At 46.5% G+C, this 22737-nt stretch overlaps 2 protein-coding genes across 2 annotated transcripts in view; one reads left to right on the top strand and one right to left on the bottom strand.

Annotated features, from left to right (window-relative positions):
• tafa5l (TAFA chemokine like family member 5, like) overlaps positions 1 to 15554 on the bottom strand; it is a gene marked incomplete at both ends in the record, with an annotated part of 30052 nt that extends 14498 nt beyond the window's left edge. The window contains 2 exons of the mRNA XM_083639176.1: positions 1453 to 1602; positions 15458 to 15554. Coding sequence (XP_083495302.1) covers positions 1453 to 1602; positions 15458 to 15554 — 247 coding nt within the window. The remainder of the gene's footprint in view (positions 1 to 1452; positions 1603 to 15457) is intronic.
• Positions 15555 to 20150: 4596 nt separating this feature from the next.
• LOC310778778 (nuclear factor 7, ovary-like) lies at positions 20151 to 21557 on the top strand (the record flags this gene model as incomplete). The annotated part of the gene is made up of 1 exon (XM_083639225.1): positions 20151 to 21557. The coding sequence occupies one exon, from the start codon at positions 20151 to 20153 to the stop codon at positions 21555 to 21557; it is 1407 nt and encodes a 468-aa protein (XP_083495351.1).
• Between the last annotated feature and the right edge of the window lie 1180 nt (positions 21558 to 22737).

Genomic DNA, 22737 nt, shown 5'->3' with positions numbered 1-22737 from the left:
AAAGCCGCCCCTCATACGCAGGATTGAATACCTTAGTCTGGGTAGGGCAGGAACACAGCAACAAACATTTCGGCAGCAGGCCTTCCTCAGTGTTGTGACACTGAGGAAGCCACTGAGGAAGGCCATTTTTTCTACTGTGATTTAGTCAAAAGTGCAGCTTGTACAGTCAGCTAGAGTGAATTATGAAATCACTGTTCTAGCTAGGCTCTATAAGCTCCCATTATAAAGGTTGAAAAAAGTAGAGAAAAGTAGGAAAACTTTAAATTGTGTTATCAAATAGTACAAAAGGTAGCAAAAAGCTGAATAAGAGTACTAAAATAATAAAAGTGGTGACCTGTTTTAAAGTAAGAATGGAGTGTCTACAGGTAGCTTAAAGTATGAAAGAGTAGTTAGTTCAAAGAGGGCATGGTTTTGAACAGTCTTTGCATAGACTTACATTGTAAACACAGGTAGGGCAACTGGGTGCTGCGTTTAGGCTTCAAGATGGCCCCCACAACAAAAACAAACATTCCGTGCAAGTCATGAATAGATCTTAGTAAGCACTATCAAATTGATGTTGTTATATCCCGATATGGGCTTTTTAAAGAGGACATGAAACATTTGATCAGGTAACTCTAGTTCATTTGCATTTCACCTCAGACAAGACAGGACACTGCTTTCACGTTGACATAGAGTTGCTAGAAAGATGACAACATGAGTCAGTGAGGAGTCATTCACTCACCGTCTACGCAGGAACATGAGTCAGTGAGGAGTCATTCACTCACCGTCTACGCAGGAACATGAGTCAGTGAGGAGTCATTCACTCACCGTCTACGCAGGAACATGAGTCAGTGAGGAGTCATTCACTCACCGTCTACACAGGAACATGAGTCAGTGAGGAGTCATTCACTCACCGTCTACACAGGAACATGAGTCAGTGAGGAGTCATTCACTCACCGTCTACACAGGAACATGAGTCAGTGAGGAGTCATTCACTCACCGTCTACACAGGAACATGAGTCAGTGAGGAGTCATTCACTCACCGTCTACGCAGGAACATGAGTCAGTGAGGAGTCATTCACTCACCGTCTACGCAGGAACATGAGTCAGTGAGGAGTCATTCACTCACCGTCTACGCAGGAACATGAGTCAGTGAGGAGTCATTCACTCACCGTCTACACAGGAAAATGAGTCAGTGAGGAGTCATTCACTCACCGTCTACACAGGAACATGAGTCAGTGAGGAGTCATTCACTCACCGTCTATGCAGGAACATGAGTCAGTGAGGAGTCATTCACTCACCGTCTACACAGGAACATGAGTCAGTGAGGAGTCATTCACTCACCGTCTACGCAGGAACATGAGTCAGTGAGGAGTCATTCACTCACCGTCTACACAGGAAAATGAGTCAGTGAGGAGTCATTCACTCACCGTCTACGCAGGAACATGAGTCAGTGAGGAGTCATTCACTCACCGTCTACGCAGGCCGGCCTGGCCCTCGTGGTCCCAGCGATCTGGCCTCTCCGGCACGCACAGCGGGCGGTCTGCCGGGCGACGGTCCGCGTGGGAACGCTGCTGTCTCTTTTCACCATCACTATCTCACAGGTTCCCACCGCCAACTGGCCTGCAAACAGAGATGGGAAAAGTACACACACACATTCCTTAGTTCAAAGGAGAATTATCTTTTTTTTTTTACAACCAGGACCTTATTTCCAGTTGGATTTATGTTTTACAAGTCACGCTGAACAGAAACTTCTGAAAATGAATGGTTCTAGAGCTACAACACACCGCGCAAAGGCCTGGAACAGAGGCCATAGGCGCACCTGCTAAGCATGTATTTACGTCCTGTAAATAGCTTATTTTCTGCCACGTACCGGCCAGGCCAGAGGAGGTGCAGTCTCCTGGGCCAGAGGAGGCGCAGTCTCCTGGGCCAGAGGAGGCGCAGTCTCCTGGGCCAGAGGAGGCGCAGTCTCGAATTTGGTACAATTTGGACATGCACATCATCATACTGTCATACCATACTGCCACCCACTAGTAAAAACACAGGAAATAGTTTATCTCAACAACCGTTCATCTGATCCACTTCAGACTTGGCGAGTTTGTTGCTGGGAACCTGAGGAAGTGCAGGGTAAATGTGGGTAAATTTGGACATGCGCATAGCACCACCTACTGGCAACATAGGAAGTGGTTTGTAACTTGGCAATACATGGTCAAATCTGCCCCAAATTTCACGTTTGATGAGAATCCCAGCCTGAAGACATCTACATGGGTTAGGGTTAGGGTTATAATCATAGTGCCACCTAGCAACAAGAAGTAACATGTTTCATACTTTGATGTACTCCTCCTAGTGGGTTGACCACAAATGATCATGGTGTGGTTTACTCTTGATATACTGGAACATGAGGCGTACTTAGTGGGTGAGTTCAAACGCACACCGCTCATTAATTAATTAATTCCATTAAGAACTATAATTAGGGATGCATTGATTGCGATTTTGTTGGCCGGTTCCGATTTCCAATTTTTGAATAGTCTGATTTGCTGATAACGATTTTTGCCGATTTCAATTTTATTTCTAAGAACAATTATTGACAGCTTACACATTCTTATCATTTGCATGAGGTAGGACCATCTCACTCAAACACATCTCAAAATAAAAGTGTTCCAGGTTACTGGACAGAGCTTTTTTTGAGTGTAAATACAATGAATAAAATCAAATCCAGTAGCCTATATCCCACAGCTATCATGCATTTACTTTTCCAAAAGAAAACAGGTGCAACAGAACATCAAATCAGATATGGGCGCTCTCTCCCATGTTTCAACAGTGAATGGGCTCTTCGTGATAAGCCTGGAGATGGAGGATAGGGAGGGAGGTAGCTGAAGTGGGGAGTGGTGCTGGTGGTGTGTGTGGGGGGCTCAGCGCGGTCAGGGTTCCATCATGTGGTGCTGGTGGTGTGTGTGGGGGGCTCAGCGCGGTCAGGGTTCCATCATGTGGTGTGTGTGTGTGTGGGGGGGGCTCAGCGCAGTCAGGGTTCCATCATGTGGTGTGTGTGTGTGGGGGGGGGGGGCTCAGCGCGGTCAGGGTTCCATCATGTGGTGTGTGTGTGTGTGGGGGGGGCTCAGCGCAGTCAGGGTTCCATCATGTGGTGTGTGTGTGTGGGGGGGTGCTCAGCGCAGTCAGGGTTCCATCATGTGGTGTGTGTGTGGGGGGGGGGGGGCTCAGCGCAGTCAGGGTTCCATCATGTGGTGTGTGTGTGTGGGGGGGCTCAGCGCAGTCGGGGTTCCATCATGTGGTGTGTGTGTGTGTGGGGGGGGCTCAGCGCAGTCAGGGTTCCATCATGTGGTGTGTGTGTGTGGGGGGGCTCAGCGCAGTCAGGGTTCCATCATGTGGTGTGTGTGTGTGTGGGGGGGGCTCAGCGCAGTCAGGGTTCCATCATGTGGTGTGTGTGTGTGGGGGGGCTCAGCGCAGTCAGGGTTCCATCATGTGGTGTGTGTGTGTGTGGGGGGGCTCAGCGCAGTCAGGGTTCCATCATGTGGTGTGTGTGTGTGTGTGGGGGGGGCTCAGCACAGTCAGGGTTCCATCATGTGGTGTGTGTGTGGGGGGGGGGGGGGGGGGGCTCAGCGCAGTCAGGGTTCCATCATGTGGTGTGTGTGTGTGTGTGTGTGGGGGGGGGCTCAGCGCAGTCAGGGTTCCATCATGCGTGGGGGAGTTAATTCATGTGACAGGGGGTTTCTGTGTGAAGGCACTTGGCCTCCTCTCTATTTCAGATGATGCCTCCCCTGGTCTGGAACACAGTGGTCTCCACACTCAAATTCATCATAAATCACTGATGATATCACTTATTAAAACCCAATTATGCAAACCCAATGAGTCCTCTATAAGTTTTAGCTCTTTCTGCAACTGCTGCGCCTGTTGCTTATTGCACTTTTTATACTCTTTTTTTTTTTTTTAAGTTTTGTTGTGATGCTTTTAAATGTCCATTTTATTTATTCTTTTCGTTTATTTTCCTGTGTGCTTAATGAAGTTGCTTAATGCACTTTTTATACTCTTTTTTTTTTAGTTTTGTTGTGATGCTTTTAAATGTCCATTTTATTCTCTTCTTTTCTTTTCTTTTCCTGTCAACCATTTTATGTGAAGCACTTTGAATTGCCTCTGTGTATGAAATGTGCTATACAAATAAACTTGACTTATTAGATTGGTGATGTCACCTGTAATGTCACAGATTGATGATGTCATCAGTGAGTGATGTCATCAGTGATGATGTCACCAGATGATGTCATCATTGCTCAAGTGACATCATTGGGTAATTTAGGGCAATTATCTAATAATAAAAATCTGGTCAGGTCACCCGCACGGGTGCTCTTTACACTTCCTGAACGTTTCAGCCCGATCGCACGTAAAACGGCCTAGCTGTGGCCGAACAAAATTCTGCTCACTCTGTTTGCTAAGCCCTCATGCAACAGACACATACATACATCTACATGAACAGCAACACTCAGAAGTGTGATAAACTTAACAGCATGAATGCCCAGAGTTTGTGTCACCACCATAGAAATTGAATCATAAGCATTTTAAAATGTACGAGCCAAATGTACATGGCTGATGGAACAGTGGAAGAACCGTGCTATCCACATGTTCTGTGGGGACAACCCACAACCCATTTGGTGCTTCATGTTAATGTACCTGTTAACACTGCAATGTTATTGATTCAAACTATTTGATAACAGCCAGGACTCCAAACGACATGTTTTACTTCCTGTTGAACTCAATCAAACATGAACATCTCACATCTCAGCTTAGCTTCCTTCTTGTTCACAAGTCAATTCAAATTAAGAAAGTTCAGAAATATCAGTTGTTGCTCTTAATTGATTAAATACCTTCAGACCTTTCAGACAAGGCAATCATATAAGTCAATGCTCACACACACACGAGCCACCTCTGCAATATTCTAATTGCATTGAAACATATTCCAGTCCAGATTGGTGGCTGTTAGCAAGGCTTGACATTGCTATAAAAATATATGACAGGCTATACTGAATGAACTATGACAAGGATCCCATTTCCATATTAAAACAATATTCCTTTATAGATTGTAATTACTTGCGGGCTGTTAAAGACGAAAGTGAGGTTTTACTTTAATTAACATCACGGCACTGTATGGTTTCTAAACATATTTATTCTAAAGTGCTGTTCTGTTCTGCTCATTTTACTGCAGGTAAATATTCATGGAAATATTTTTGGACATTCTGTGCTGGCTACATTTCCTGGCATCGAATTGAACCAGTGTTCCCTAAGTTCCCTAATGTTCCCTAAGTGAGCCAATCAAATCCTAATCACTGTGACTACACTAATAATACATCTGAGTCATTCTCTTCATCCAATTAGCATTTCTCTCTTGATAGCACTGGTGTTTTCAAGTATGAAAACGGTAGCGTTAACAAGGCATCAGTGAATGTAAAACGGTTAGAGCATGACAATCATATTATATTAACTGAATCAGATATGACCCCAACTACTCATCTGTGCAAGATTACAATGCTGTGAGACATCATTAACAGCCCATAAGTGATCACTCAAAATCATTGTTTGTAGTAGGCTTAGGCTAGCTGCTGTAGTTATCTATTTGAAACCAATTACCTTTTTTTTTAAACAGAGTAGTGTTGAATAAAAAGGAGGGTGAACTATGATCTCCAATAAGACAAACAGCCACAAATATAAACGAAATGTATATTTTGAGAAAAGCATTCATTTATACGTTTTTCCTTGAAAGCCTGATCCTATAACATCCTCACTATTATTCATGTATATTATGAATAAACAAGTGCAAATTCACAATGGCTGTGACCACATATGCAAATTTCTATAATGCAGGATGACAGGGGCAGCCCACCCTACTCTGCCTCTGCCACCCTGCACCAACCCAACCCAAACACGCACCCCTCATACACACACACACACACACACACACACACACACACACACACACACACACACACACACACACACACACACACACACACACACACACACACACACACACACACACACACACACACACACACACACACACACACACACACACACACACACTAGGGCTGCACGATATTGAAATACATTGCAATATTCCCCCCACCCCTCCCCTGCGATATATATTGCGATTTTCACCAGATTACCAGAATAGCTCTACTTTAAAGAAAATAATACTTCTAGAATGATTGGGGCGATTTTGTAGAGGAGTCCATTTAATTTTGGAGGGGAAATTTGGTATTTTAATACAGTGTTTCTCAACCACTGGGCTGTGGCCCACTGGTAGGCCTAGTATACTGTGTATATATATATATATATATATATATATATATATATATATATATGAGAGAGAGAGAAGAGCTGTGTAGTTAGCATGAGCAGTGAGAGAGAGAGAGCCACCATCCCTGAAAGACAGAGAGAAACTAAAACTGCAGCAACTGAAAATCCAAGCTCCGCCCACACAGTTTGATTGACAGGTGATCTTTGGGAAGAGCAGTGCAGAAATAGCACAGAGATGAGACATCAGAAAAACACAAATACAAAAATAAACTAGACGTGCACTGAAGAGAGCGCAGAGCTCCGCCTCCGCCAAGGCAGATCCTCCAGTGAGCCGGATCAGAACCCTCAACCCTGACGCCCTAAGGCACTTCCACATTGGCTTCATCTTTCAGAAGCACAGGTTGGTAGCAGCACATTGTGTATTGTCACTGAAAGTCAAAGCACTGATTCATGGCACTGAATTCCAGCAGAGGCCAAATGTTCAAGTACCTCAAACTTATAAATAGGAGAAAAATGCCTCTTTCTTCAACCTCACAATGACCCCCCCTCCCCCTCCCCCTCCCCCTCCCCCGCCACGGTTTGTGGTTAACAGAGCAGAGGCAGGTTGCCACCTCTCCCTGCCTGCCTGCTCCACTGAAGCGTTATGGGGTCCAGCGAGGAAATCCACACATTTCCAAATTTATGGTTGAATAAACCGGCAGCGTGGAAGTGGGGGGGAGCTGAGCGGGGTTGACAGGCCATTCATCGTGGCGGGCACCGGCCCAATGGCGTGCACGCACAGGCTACTGTGCTTTGATTTCCTGTCCCAACCGCCATGATGGATGAGGCACGGGGGAAAGGGGGGCCCACCCGTTCACCCACACATCGCTCTGTTGCACGGGGGGGCCGGGGGGGCCGTGGAGGCAGTGGTGCAGTTATGCCTCCCGCCCGTCCAGCAAAGGATCAACACTTTAAGAGCTCGTTTATGCTCCATTTTCCAACCGATAACTGTTTAACTGTTAACAGACCGTTTAAACGTTAACCGATTAATACTATCAGTTCATCTCCCCCCAAGCAATTAAAAAAAGAAGAAAAAGGTTTCTTGCATGGTAATAAGCTATACAATCGATTTCTGAAATACAACTCATGCAGGAAACTGCTGTGTATTTGTAGGCTATCTTCACATTTAATTGTCATCCTCTTCAATTAAGTCTCCAACCGCACCGCATGTTGAGCGTTGATCAGCGTTAATTGATGATTGGAAAGTAAAAGGTTAACGTTACTCTTTACCCTTGTGAACTCAATAGCGCCCCATCTGGCGGAGTCAGGTTAACAACACATGCCAGTTCAGGGAAATTGTGGAATCTTATATTTTCTACGAACGTTTTCAGTCACAAGGGGAGACGGACTGTCGGTCATGGTGAGTACAGAGCTACTGCATCGCCAAATCACAGACATGATATGTGCACATGAGAGACATTCAGAGCGAGATCCACTTGTAGGCTGTGCATTTATTGAACTGCTTGCTTACCAGCATGTTGTGTCATTATTGTATTGGAAACAACGGCACAACGATCTACTGCTTTCTCTCAGAAGAGGTGGTCAGACTCCTCATGTGAGCAGACAGACAGACAGACAGACAGACAGACAGACAGCATAGTGGCCAGTGCACTACAAACAGCCTGCTGATGCCTTGACGCAATTTCTTCGAATTTGCCTCAAACGTCCACTTGGACTCCAGGATGAACTGATTACATTTTGGTGGTCAAAGGTCAAAGTTCAAGGTCACTGTGACCTCACGAACACCATTTTCTAGCTCATTAATTCATTATCTCAGGAACGCCTTGATGGAATTTCGCCACATTTGGGTCGTATGTAGGGTTCATCTCCACCGCTGGCCTTAACCTAAAGGCTGCAATAGAGAGCCAAAGTGAAACGTCACTTCCTGCTTTCTCCCTGTACCAGCGCTGCGAAAAATATGAATGGCGGTGGACGGAGAATAAGGTAACTTTTTTGATCCTGTTTGAATTGTGCCACGGGGTGCCAACGCTAATTTTGTCAACTTAAAACGTAACTTTGCATGTCAAGAAAGTCGCAGTTTGTCGCCAAACTGTTGCACTAGAAGTTATAAATCAGAAAGACTACATACTGTACACTGTCGCCTAAGTGATGTCACTTTCTCTACCGCCAAAGTTGAAAGACCGGCGACATGCCACGAGCTTCCACAAGCTATGTAGTTTTTATACAAAACTAACCCCTACGTTTCAGTTTGACGACAAACTGTGACTTTCTTGACATGCAAAGTTATGTTTTAAATTGACAAAATTAGCGTTGGCACCCCGTGGCCCAATTCAAACGGGGAAAAAAGTAAGTTAGCCCAAGGAGAGAATGTAGTGCAGATACTTGGTAATAGCTTTCACTCTCTCCTGTTATCTCTCTATCTATATTATATTATACACGCGGTGTTCGTTTGCGTCGAGTCGCATTTCCGAGGAGCTACACGCAGGCTGCGCTGCCAGGCCCCCCGGCCGCGGAGCAGCTCTCGGCGCATTCGGCGACGGGTTTGACGTGGAAGTATATTTAGGCCTTAATGCTGAATAGAGACGATAGGGTGCGATGGCGGTCAGAGGTGCAGACTCTTATAACAGGAAGTGGTCAGAGGTGCAGACTCTTAGAACAGGAAATGGTCAGAGGTGCAGACTCTTACAACAGGAAGTGGTCAGAGGTGCAGACTCTTATAACAGGAAGTGGTCAGAGGTGCAGACTCTTAGAACAGGAAGTGGTCAGAGGTGCAGACTCTTACAACAGGAAGTGGTCAGAGGTGCAGACTCTTATAACAGGAAGTGGTCAGAGGTGCAGACTCTTACAACAGGAAGTGGTCAGAGGTGCAGACTCTTAGAACAGGAAGTGGTCAGAGGTGCAGACTCTTAGAACAGGAAGTGGTCAGAGGTGCACACTCTTAGAACAGGAAGTGGTCAGAGGTGCAGACTCTTACAACAGGAAGTGGTCAGAGGTGCAGACTCTTACAACAGGAAGTGGTCAGAGGTGCAGACTCTTACAACAGGAAGTGGTCAGAGGTGCAGACTCTTATAACAGGAAGTGGTCAGAGGTGCAGACTCTTAGAACAGGAAGTGGTCAGAGGTGCAGACTCTTAGAACAGGAAGTGGTCAGAGGTGCAGACTCTTGCAACAGGATTGAGTCAAAGTAGTGTCCTCTAGTAAGAGTGTGGCGTCAGCGGAGGACCAAAATGCAAGAATCATTAGCCAATGAACAGCCAGGAATGGGTCTCGCGCTACTTTTGCATGCTAAAATAAAGCCGATAATGTACAATTTGATTCATTTCAAGGGATGAAAAACCCTTTCAAAGTACAACACTGTCTATTTTGATGCAACTCGACAGTGCTGCTTTTTTTACTGAAGAGTTCCACTTTCTACTTCCTGGAAAAAAACTGGTCCAATGGAGTGAATGGAGATGTCGGAACTCTTCTATTATACGGCTCTGAGTCAAAGGAGCCAGTTCCAGATTCCAGATTTGCAGGTTGCCAGTATGGATAAAAATAGTACAACCTCCATCCTTGAAATTGAGTGGGAAGTGAGACGGCGGAGTGGAGGAGACTGTGGCAGAGTGGCAGAGTGGAGGAGACTGTGGCAGAGTGGAGGAGACTGTGGCAGAGCGGAGGAGACTGTGGCAGAGTGGCAGAGTGGAGGAGACTGTGGCAGAGAGGAGGAGACTGTGGCAGAGAGGAGGAGACTGTGGCAGAGAGGAGGAGACTGTGGCAGAGAGGAGGAGACTGTGGCAGAGTGGAGGAGACTGTGGCAGAGTGGAGGAGACTGTGGCGGAGCGGAGGAGACTGTGGCAGAGTGGAGGAGACTGTGGCAGAGAGGAGGAGACTGTGGCAGAGTGGAGGAGACTGTGGCGGAGCGGAGGAGACTGTGGCAGAGTGGCAGAGTGGAGGAGACTGTGGCAGAGTGGAGGAGACTGTGGCAGAGTGGCAGAGTGGAGGAGACTGTGGCAGAGTGGAGGAGACTGTGGCAGAGTGGCAGAGTGGAGGAGACTGTGGCAGAGTGGAGGAGACTGTGGCAGAGAGGAGGAGACTGTGGCAGAGTGGCAGAGTGGAGGAGACTGTGGCAGAGTGGAGGAGACTGTGGCAGAGTGGAGGAGACTGTGGCAGAGAGGAGGAGACTGTGGCAGAGTGGAGGAGACTGTGGCAGAGCGGAGGAGACTGTGGCAGAGAGGAGGAGACTGTGGCAGAGTGGCAGAGTGGAGGAGACTGTGGCAGAGTGGAGGAGACTGTGGCAGAGTGGAGGAGACTGTGGCAGAGAGGAGGAGACTGTGGCAGAGTGGAGGAGACTGTGGCAGAGAGGAGGAGACTGTGGCAGAGTGGAGGAGACTGTGGCAGAGTGGAGGAGACTGTGGCAGAGTGGAGGAGACTGTGGCAGAGTGGAGGAGACTGTGGCAGAGTGGAGGAGACTGTGGCAGAGTGGAGGAGACTGTGGCAGAGAGGAGGAGACTGTGGCAGAGTGGAGGAGACTGTGGCAGAGAGGAGGAGACTGTGGCAGAGTGGAGGAGACTGTGGCGGAGCGGAGCAGACTGTGAACGAGGCACGCAGAGCAGGTCAAAGATCCAATCATATCTGGAGGAGGAGATGGGGGGGTGAACCGAGGAGATTAGTTCTACTCTGCGGAACAGCGGGGGTGGTCAAGTTCATAAGGAATTGATTCACCAGTTTGGCACCTCACAATAACAAGGTAATGAGATCATTTTCAGATGAAAACAAGTCAATAACAGACGCGTGGGGGGGGGGGGGTGGTGCTGTAACTCCTCAGATAATATGCCATAGCTTGAGAGGCAGAAGAAGACAGTGATGGCAGGATTTTTGGCCTATTGTGGTGCTATTGTGGTGCTATTGTGGTGCTATTGTGGTGCTATTGTGAGGCTTGTGGCGCTCAAAGCGACAAAAACATATCTCCAAAACTCAGGCAACTAACACAAAACGATGTAGATGGATAAATAGCGCTACAGGTGAAAGGAAAAATATGTATTTTGGATTTTAGGGTGAGCTGTTCCTTTAAGCTGAAAAAAGTTGAACATTTGGAGGAAAAGCACACTGCTTGTCTTTTCCACTTCTCCTACCTCTTCTCCTCCCAGAGAGATCTTCAACCTCCGCTGCTGCCAGAATTGGCAATAATCTGGCTTTCATGTTCACAGTGAACATCAAACAGACAAAACCAGCTGGCTACCGTCCGTGTGATCGTTGTGTCCTGAACTGTACTGCACATGACTGCAGGGGAGAACAAAACAAAGCACACAAAGATGCTCCACGCGCTGTGTTTTGTGCACAATGGAAGCAATCTCAACATGATTTCCAAATCATTCACACACGTCCTGTGTGAACGCCGCCTTATAAGACCTATACTGAGCTACAGTTTACCACCTTATAAGACCTATACTGAGCTACAGTTTACCACCTTATAAGACCTATACTGAGCTAAGTATACAGTTTACCACCTTATAAGACCTATACTGAGCTACAGTTTACCACTTTATAAGACCTATACTGAGCTACAGTTTACCACTTTATAAGACCTATACTGAGCTACAGTTTACCACTTTATAAGACCTATACTGAGCTAAGTATACAGTTTACCACCTTATAAGACCTATACTGAGCTAAGTATACAGTTTACCACTTTATAAGACCTATACTGAGCTAAGTATACAGTTTACCACCTTATAAGACCTATACTGAGCTACAGTTTACCACTTTATAAGACCTATACTGAGCTAAGTATACAGTTTACCACCTTATAAGACCTATACTGAGCTACAGTTTACCACTTTATAAGACCTATACTGAGCTAAGTATACAGTTTACCACCTTATAAGACCTATACTGAGCTACAGTTTACCACTTTATAAGACCTATACTGAGCTACAGTTTACCACTTTATAAGACATAATACTGAGCTACAGTTTACCACCTTATAAGACCTATACTGAGCTACAGTTTACCACTTTATAAGACCTATACTGAGCTACAGTTTACCACTTTATAAGACCTATACTGAGCTAAGTATACAGTTTACCACCTTATAAGACCTATACTGAGCTACAGTTTACCACTTTATAAGACCTATACTGAGCTACAGTTTACCACTTTATAAGACCTATACTGAGCTACAGTTTACCACCTTATAAGACCTATACTGAGCTACAGTTTACCACTTTATAAGACCTATACTGAGCTACAGTTTACCACTTTATAAGACCTATACTGAGCTACAGTTTACCACCTTATAAGACCTATACTGAGCTACAGTTTACCACTTTATAAGACCTATACTGAGCTAAGTACCGGTATACAGTTTACCACCTTATAAGACCTATACTGAGCTACAGTTTACCACCTTATAAGATCTATACTGAGCTACAGTTTACCACCTTATAAGACCTATACTGAGCTACAGTTTACCACCTTATAAGATCTATACTAAGCTAAGTATATTATACAGTTTACCACCTTATAAGACCTATACTGAGCTAAGTATACAGTCTACCACCTTATAAGACCTATACTGAGCTAAGTATACAGTCTACCACCTTATAAGACCTATACTGAGCTAAGTATACAGTTTACCACCTTATAAGACCTATACTGAACTAAGTATACAGTCTACCACCTTATAAGACCTATACTGAGCTAATAGATTACTTTTTCAAATGCAGTCTTTACACGTGTTTTTCATTATCTACCAAATTTGATTATCATAGAAGAAACTTGTTTTTATACAGATCATATCGACATCAGTAAATATTGGTTATCGGCCATAACAGCAATCTTAATATGGGTTATATTGGTATCTGCCAAAATTAAATGTTCATATCAGTGCAGTAGCCAATATGCTACTAATAACTAAGCATGCTAATAAGCAACTAGTTAATGGTGGATATGTATAACCTGCTTTAATGAAGTAGCCTACAACAAGGTCACGTCACTACACAGACACATATTCTAGAGGCATGCTGGGATGCACCTCTGAGCAACAACAGGTCAGGAGACAGAGGTCAGGCAGAAACCTGTGTAGATGTCCTTACCCTCCCTCAGCAGACAGACAGACTGACTGACAGAGGGACAGACAAACAGAGGGACAGACAGGGACAGACTGACAGAGGGTCAGACAGACAGGTCTAGATGTCTTACCCTCCCTCAGCAGACAGACGGACAGACAGACACACAGACTGATAGAGGGACAGACAGACAGACAGAGGGACAGACAGACAGACAGACAGACAGGTGTAGCTGTCCTTACCCTCCCTCAGCAGACAGAGACAGGCAGGCACAGGGACAGACAGGTGTAGATGTCCTTACCCTCCCTCAGCAGACAGAGACAGACAGGCACAGGGACAGACAGGTGTACATGTCCTTACCCTCCCTCAGCAGACAGACAGACAGATGGAGGGACAGACAGACAGACAGAGGGTCAGAAAGACAGAGGGTCAGACAGACAGACAGACCCAACAGGCAGAGGGACAGACAGGTGTACATGTCCTTACCCCCCTCAGCAGACAGACAGAGACAGACAGGCAGAGGGACAGACAGGTGTAGATGTCCTCACCCTCCCTCAGCAGACAGACAGACAGACAGACAGATAGACAGGCAGAGGGTCAGACAGACAGGCAGAGGAGACAGACAGGCAGAGGGACAGACAGGTGTAGATGTCCTTACCCTCCCTCAGCAGACAGACAGACAGAGACTGATAAGAAATTTATTTAATGGATAGCCCCTTGAGATGCACCATCTCGTTTTCAAGGGGGTCCAACACAAAAACAGAACAATGCAACATGAACAAACATACAACACACAGCACACGGAGGCTCCATTCACCGACCCACCCATACACTCCCGTAACCCACAACAACCTACAAAAAAAAAAAAAAAAAAAGTAAGAAGTTGATAGAGCGAGATAGTATTATGCATATTATACACATATATATACAATACACACATACTGTACTATATATATTATATTATATATTTCTATATATACCATATCATATTATATTATATATATCCGTATATATCCACGCACATACACATATACCGTATGTACATATTTACACATGCATGTATATACTTATATACCATACACACATACTCATAGATATTATACAAACATTGCACAATGCACTAACGATTCAAACAGAGTGACCAAACAAGCAGTAATAAGGGGCAAGAAGACAATACCATTAAAAGCAGCAGCATGGTGTTTTGAGGAATGCTACTAGTGAGTTTTTGAAGAGGTGAAATGAGTTGATTGTTCTAAGGGTATTGGGCAGGTTGTTCCAATCAGAAGGAGCTTTGAATTTAAATGCACGTCTGCCAATTTCTTTATTAGTTCTAGGGATAAAAAAGAAAGGTTGATGCGTATGTCTAAGGGAATATGAAGAAGTGTATGGAATTAGGTGTTGTTTTAAGTAGGAGGGATAATTGAAGTGAATGCATTTAAAAATGAATTGAAGCCAATGGTACTGTCTTCTAGCTGAGAGGGGTAACCAGTTTAAAGATTCGTACATGGAACAGTGGTGAGTTCGAAATGGACACCTTAAAATAAATCTACAGAGGCTATTGTAAATAACATTGAGAGGTTGCAAATATGTTTCAAATGTATTCTGATAGACAATATCAACATAATCAAGTATAGGCAGTAACAATTGCATAACAATTCTTTTCCTCATCTGAAAAGTAAAACAGTTTATGGAGCGATACAGTATACCCAAGTTACGACTTAGTTTGTTTATCGTAGATTGAATATGATCTTTAAAAGAAAGCAATGGATCAAGCCAGATACCAAGGTATTTGAAAGTGTTCACATGTTCGAGGGGTGATCCATCAATAAAGGAAACAACCAGATCTGGTGAATCAGGTGGTCTGATACCGAACAGCATGCTACATGATTTTTTTTTGTTCAACAGTAATTTGTTAGATGAGAACCATCTTTGGATAGAGGCAAACTCAAGTTGCAATGATGCTTCGAGACAGACAGACAGACAGACAGAGGGTCAGACAGAGAGGCAGAGGAGACAGACAGGTGTACATGTCCTTACCCTCCCTCAGCAGACAGACAGACAGAGGGTCAGACAGACAGGCAGAGGAGACAGACAGGCAGAGGGACAGACAGGTGTAGATGTCCTTACCCTCTCTGAGCAGGTGGGAGTAGATGATCCAGAGGAGCAGCAGGCAGCAGAGTGACGCACCTCCACTTGCGGAGAGCGTCTTGGCTCCAGACTGCATGGTGATGGTGCACACCTCCACCTCCACCTCCACCTCCACCTCTCCTGCCCTGTTCTCTCTGTCAGCCCAGCTTCACTGCACGGCCCAGAGAGGGTGGGGGTGGGGGGTGGGGGGGTCACGGGGATCGGCGGGGAGAGCGGCTATTCCAGCGGCGTTTCCACAGTCTGTCGTCGGCATCCATTTTGAGCTTCTAACCGGAGACGGACTGGTAATTCCCCCCTTTCCTTTCTGCTGATCACATTCCCTGTGCGGGTGCGCATGTCCCCACAGACAGACAGGCTAATGTCCCCCGGGCTGTTCCCCACACAGACAGGCTAATGTCCCCCGGGCTGCTCCCCACACAGACAGGCTAATGTCCCCCGGGCTGCTCCCCACACAGACAGGCTAATGTCCCCCGGGCTGCTCCCCACACAGACAGGCTAATGTCCCCCGGGCTGCTCCCCACAGACAGACAGGCTAATGTCCCCCGGGCTGTTCCCCACACAGACAGGCTAATGTCCCCCGGGCTGCTCCCCACACAGACAGGCTAATGTCCCCCGGGCTGCTCCCCACACAGACAGGCTAATGTCCCCCGGGCTGCTCCCCACACAGACAGGCTAATGTCCCCCGGGCTGCTCCCCACACAGACAGACTAATGTCCCCCGGGCTGCTCCCCACACAGACAGGCTAATGTCCCCCGGGCTGCTCCCCACACAGACAGACTAATGTCCCCCGGGCTGCTCCCCACACAGACAGACTAATGTCCCCCGGGCTGCTCCCCACACAGACAGACTAATGTCCCCCGGGCTGCTCCCCACACAGACAGACTAATGTCCCCCGGGCTGCTCCCCACACAGACAGGCTAATGTCCCCCGGGCTGCTCCCCACACAGACAGACTAATGTCCCCCGGGCTGCTCTCCACACAGACAGACTAATGTCCCCCGGGCTGCTCCCCACACAGACAGACTAATGTCCCCCGGGCTGCTCCCCACAGACAGGCTAATGTCCCCCGGGCTGCTCCCCACACAGACAGACTAATGTCCCCCGGGCTGCTCCCCACACAGACAGACTAATGTCCCCCGGGCTGCTCCCCACAGTCAGGCTAATGTCCCCCAGGCTGCTCCCCACACAGACAGACTAATGTCCCCCGGGCTGCTCCCCACACAGACAGGCTAATGTCCCCCGGGCTGCTCCCCACACAGACAGGCTAATGTCCTCCGGGCTGCTCCCCACACAGACAGACAGGCTAATGTCCCCACACAGACAGGCTAATGTCCCCCGAGCTGCTCCCCACACAGACAGACAGGCTAATGTCCCCCGGGCTGCTCCCCACACAGACAGACAGGCTAATGTCCCCCGGGCTGCTCCCCACACAGACAGGCTAATGTCCTCCGGGCTGCTCCCCACACAGACAGACAGGCTAATGTCCCCCGGGCTGCTCCCCACACAGACAGACAGGCTAATGTCCCCCGGGCTGCTCCCCACACAGACAGACAGGCTAATGTCCCCCGAGCTGCTCCCCACACAGACAGACAGGCTAATGTCCCCCGGGCTGCTCCCCACACAGACAGGCTAATGTCCTCCGGGCTGCTCCCCACACAGACAGACAGGCTAATGTCCCCACACAGACAGGCTAATGTCCTCCGGGCTGCTCCCCACACAGACAGACAGACTAATGTCAGCAGGTTTGCCACAAGTTGAGCCGCCGACAGAGAGTTTTGCGAGCGGGTGGTAGGCAGACGGCAGCTTGGCTCCTGTCCTCACGCCGGGCTGGTGGTGGTGATGGTGATGGTGGTGATGGTGGTGATGCTGGTGGTGATGGTGGTAGAGTCACGGGCTGAAGACCTCCTGGAAGCCGCCTTCAGTCACCTTTTATCTCCCTCTGCGCACCGCACTATTATTCCATCATCAACTTGTGCACTGAGCCAGGCTGCAGGGGAACATAGCACTGTCCGCCACTGACGGTGACGAACTTGTCATAAACGCAACACATGCGCGCGCACAGGGGGGGGGGGGGGTGCGTCACACGCGACCACACATGATATGAGTGAACGGCAAAAATAGTGTCACGTCAAAACCAAAACATGCACGCATCCGGTCCGAGCGCGTGCATGATGCCACTGGATGCAGTGAAGTTGCAGAAAGAGCAGGATGCGCCGCGCGCCGTGTGCAGGTCACCAAGAGCCTGGAGAGACGCTGGCGCTGCTGCTGCCTTGCTCGGCGGCTCAGGTCAGGGCAGCTCTCCGTGTAGCGCTGCTGCAGGCTTCAGACCAGCTGTCCGCCCGCCCGCTGTATTCTGTCTGTCCCGGTCGACTCGCCCGACCCCGAAAAAGAGGCTCCTCTCTCTCTCTCTCCCGCTGCTTCGCTGTGATGATGATCCACGGAGTGACTTGCTGCTGCTGTTGCTGCACCAGAGTTCTCTCCAGCCAAAGTCACGCCCCCTTCCGGGTAGGCATAGAACGGTTTCATCCTGCATTCTTGACATTTTGTAAAATGCATATAAAAAATAGTTAGATTTTTCGTCAAACCAAGCGATTCAGCTACTGTATAGCCTACGTTTACAATCTGGAATTCACTCCAACTAAAACTAAAACAAACAAAAAAAGATGAATTTTTTTTTTTATGTTTTGTTTTTAAAGAGCGTGGTGGGATGTGGGCGTGGCTAGATGGCACGGATGGAGGGAGGGCAAATTGTGGCAATTGTTATTCCATTCAATTGGTGGTAGGCTACTTCTTGTAGGCTATAGTGTTGTAGCCTATCTGAAAGCAAAGATCTAACAGGGTGAGAAAAAGGACACATCCCCCCAATATCAAGTGTGTGTGTGTGTGTGTGTGTGTGTGTGTGTGTGTGTGTGTGTGTGTGTGTGTGTGTGTGTGTGTGTGCGTGCGTGCGTGCGTGCGTGCGTGCGTGCGTGTGTGTGGGGGGGTATTTATCTAACAGGGTGAGATAAAGGACACATCCCCCCAATATCAAGTGTGTGTGTGTGTGTGTGTGTGTGTGTGTGTGTGTGTGTGTGTGTGTGTGTGTGTGTGTGTGTGTGTGTGTGTGTGTGTGTGTGTGCGTGCGTGCGTGCGTGCGTGCGTGTGTGCGTGTGTGTGTGGGGGGGGGGGGGTATTTATCTAACAGGGTGAGATAAAGGACACATCCCCCCAATATCAAGTGTGTGTGTGTGTGTGTGTGTGTGTGTGTGTGTGTGTGTGTGTGTGTGTGTGTGTGTGTGTGTGTGTGTGTGTGTGTGCGTGTGCGTGTGCGTGTGTGTGGGGGGGGGGGGGGTATTTTTAGGATCAGCCAAAAAAAAGTAATGCAAAATCCATCCATTTCCAAATGTAGTGCTGTATAACCAGCAGGAGGCCATTGATGTGTGAGGTGATTTTGGTGACACTACATTGTATGAGAATGAAGTTATTGATTATTTTTCCCAATACAAATTCACTGAAATTATGCAACATAATATTTTTCCAAAGTTAGTGTTGTAGTATAACCAGTGTAACGGTGTTGTGTTGGTGGTACTTGCAGCAACCCATAAGGGCTTGCTCAGGGGTGGATTCGAACTGTCGACCTTCGGCTTGTGCTAACCACTGCACCAAGAGAGCTAGCTCCCTTGGCGGAGCTGATTAATGTGCCTTTATACTGGGGGAGTGAGTTTAACCAACCTACTCACTACCACTCAGGAATCAGGAGGACTCACATTCATTTGGTTACACCAGCAGGAAGTAATTGATGTGTGCTGTGATTTTGGTGACACTACATTGTATGAGAATGAAGTTATGGATTAATTTCTCCCCCCCCCCCTCCAACACTGGCAGAAAAAAATCGATTTTCACAATTCTCAAACAAATTATGAGTGTTAAAAAAAAATCAGCAGAAACTAATTTTAAAAGCTCAGAACGAAAATGTGTTTCGAGTGAACAAATGTCCACTTTAAAGAGCTTTCACTCACCCCTGTCTGTGGAGAGAGTGTTGTGTCTCCCACAGGCTGTGGCTGTCCTGAGTGTCCTCACTCACTGATCACGAGTTTTCTGTTTAAATTCATTGAATTGATATGCGGAACGATTATAGGCTACGTGAACGTTAATACCCCGGGCACTTATCACTCAATAAATAGACTAATGTGCAGTATCATCGCCTTGTTACATTTTCAAACTGGCCGATGGAAGAAAAGAAACAATTCAACTTTTAGGCTACTTTACTCACAATTTGGCTCTCTTCCAAATGATCGAGCCACGTAACTACGTCCATTCATGAAATGATTAAACAGCACGGGGGCATTTATGGTCTGTATGTGCTCGCTTAGCATGTCATCCCCGCCTTCCCCCACCACACTTCCGGAGCATCTACCTTTTCATTCCATGGATATACACATTTAGGATTACCCAGGAGGCTCTGAGCGGAGTGGTAGCCTACTCCAAGAAGCACTTCCATGAATAATTAACTCATGACAGAGGCAGGTGAAATTAAAAGCAGACTTTGACATTGCTGAACAGAGCAGAGACGCCATTACAGGGTGTGAGATCTCTACTGAAACACACAGATCTGGAGGACTGTAAGCAGCAAGTTGAAGTGAATGTGATTTGGTGAGTCTTGCTATTGAAAGATATTTTGGATACCAAAGCAAATGGCGGAGAAAATGGATTTGGAAAATTACTTGAGTTGTCTTGTGTGCTACGAGACTTTTAGAGATCCTGTGACTCTGAGCTGTGGCCACAGCTTCTGTTCCAGCTGCCTGAAACTATTCTGGGAACAAGCTGAAATCAGGAACTGTCCCATGTGTAGAAGAAAACGCTCAAAGGGTTTTCCAGGAGTGAACTTTACACTGAAGGAACTAGCTGACGCCTTTAGGCAGAAAGCTGGGTCATCTGAGACGGCTAAAGGAGAGGAGAAAGTGGAGGTGGTGTGTACACATCCAGAAGTGCCTAAATTCTTCTCTAAGGAAGAGCAGAGAGCTGTGTGTCCTGTCTGTGAGTTCTCTCTCCACCATGGTCACAAGGTGGTTCCTATAGAAGAAGCAGTCAGCGAGCTGAAGGAGCAGCTGAAACCTGACTTAAAGTCTCTACAGGACAAGAGGGACAAATACAAAGAGGTGGAGAAGACATATAACAAAGTGGTTCAACACTCCAAGAAACAGCTGGAGGCCACAGAGAGGCAGATCAGAGCAGAGTTCAACAAGCTCCACCAGTTCCTGAAAGAGGAAGAGGAGGCCAGAGTGACAGCTCTGAGGGAGGAAGAGGAGCAGAAGGAAAATACTATCGCTAGACAAATGAAGATCATTCAGGAGAAGATCTCCTCTCTCTCAGACAGCATCTCTGCTGTTGAAGAAGACCTGCAGAAACACAATGTGCCATTCCTCACCAGTTATAAACCCACTCAGACCAGAGCCAGAGCTCAGTGTTCACTGTCAGATCCACAGCAGCTGGCCTCAGGAGCTCTGATAGATGTGGCCAAATACCTGGGCAACCTGTCCTTCAGAGTCTGGGAGAAGATGAAGGGGGAGGTTACCTTCAGTCCTGTCATTCTGGACCCAAACACTGCACACTGCTGTCTCTCTCTGTCTGATGACCTGACCAGTGTGAGATGTGGAGACACAAGCCAGGAGCTCCCTGACAACCCCGAGAGACACATTAAGTATCCCACTGTTCTGGGCTCTGAGGGCTTCAGATCAGGGAAACACAGCTGGGAGGTGGAGGTGGGAGATCATCCTGACTGGACTGTGGGTTTGGCTAAAGAGTCAGTTGACAGGAAGGGGGAGCGATGTGCCTCACCAGATGATGGAATCTGGGCTTTACTGCACCGCAGTGGAAAATACACTAATGGGCTTGGTAAGATCCTTACAATGAAGGAGAGTCTCCAGAGGATCAGAGTCCAGCTGGACTATGACATGGGCGAGCTGTCCTTCAACAACTCTGAGGACAACACTCACATCTACACTCACAAAGGCACTTTCACTGAGAAACTCTACCCATATTTTGAAGTTGGAAAAGCTGGTGATGCAGAGACCATTGATATCAAAGTTTTCTCAAGCTGAGGCTTCTCTGTGCCTATATATACTCTACTCTCTATATATACTAAGTCATTGCAACACTATAATCAACAAGGCCATTACTGTAGATCATTTGTTCAATTGAAGCTGTAATTATCCAGGTAATAAAAATCATAGGTTACAGACGAAATTGTGAAAACTTGTTCATATTAAGTGCCCTCAGCTTTATACAGATATTTTTAAGCACTGTTGGGCAAGTTACTTTCAAGATGTTATATACTACATATTACTAGTTACTTTCATTTTAAAGTAATAAGTTACTTTACAATATTACTGTCTGTGTAGAGTAACTCATTACTTATTACACTACTTTTGCATTACTTTCACCAAAATAGCAGCAGCAGAATGACATCGCCGCCCCGGAACCATCCAGAAAAAATATTTCAACCTCCTTGAAGTCAGTGTAAACAATCCAAAATTATTATTATTATTATTTCCTTTGTTATTGTTATTGTCATCTATAGTTCTTATTTGCATAAAAACACAGAGTTTGATTAGGAAATGATTGTACCTTTTTTACGTGCTTTGATAAAAAAAAAAAAAAAATTGTAACTTGAGTTAGGAAAAGTAGAAAAAAGAAGAATGCTGCTTGGCTTAAAAATGTGTGATCAAAGTGGAGAGAGATGATGAGATGAGATGAACTTTATTGTCCCCGAGGGGAAATTTGTCTTGGGCAAATAGTGCCGTACAACAGCCACATATCACAAGTATAGAGGTTTTGACACTGTACATACAACAGACAGGAAAAAACACATCGAGCATACAGTGTGGTCCCTTGCCAACATGCGCTTTCCACTGGGAAATTGTGCCAGCGTGTAATATAAAAATAAAGACAGCAAACACTGGTTAGTTCAATTTGGTTCAACACTTCGTCCTAATGACTTCTAAGCATATTGCACAGTCATTGTGGGTTTATTGCACAACCCTCATTGCAATTTCCCATATGATAAAGTAAAAGAATTGAGATAAAATAAATACAATTTTTGGAGGTACAAACCTCACCTCAAGAGCAATGGAGCACTCAACTAAATAAAACCAGAACTCAGTATAAGACAGTACAATAGAGAGTTCTGCTTTGTTTGTTTAAATAATTCAGCTCTACTAATACTAGGACAGGCAATCCAGATTAGTAGAGAGTTCTGCTTTGTTTTAAAAAGAATTCAGC

This window comes from Poromitra crassiceps (genome assembly GCF_964638095.1).
Source record: "Poromitra crassiceps genome assembly, chromosome: 6".
In the NCBI taxonomy this organism is placed as follows: Eukaryota; Metazoa; Chordata; class Actinopteri; order Beryciformes; family Melamphaidae; genus Poromitra; species Poromitra crassiceps.
This window is presented reverse-complemented; position numbering and strand designations above follow the sequence as displayed.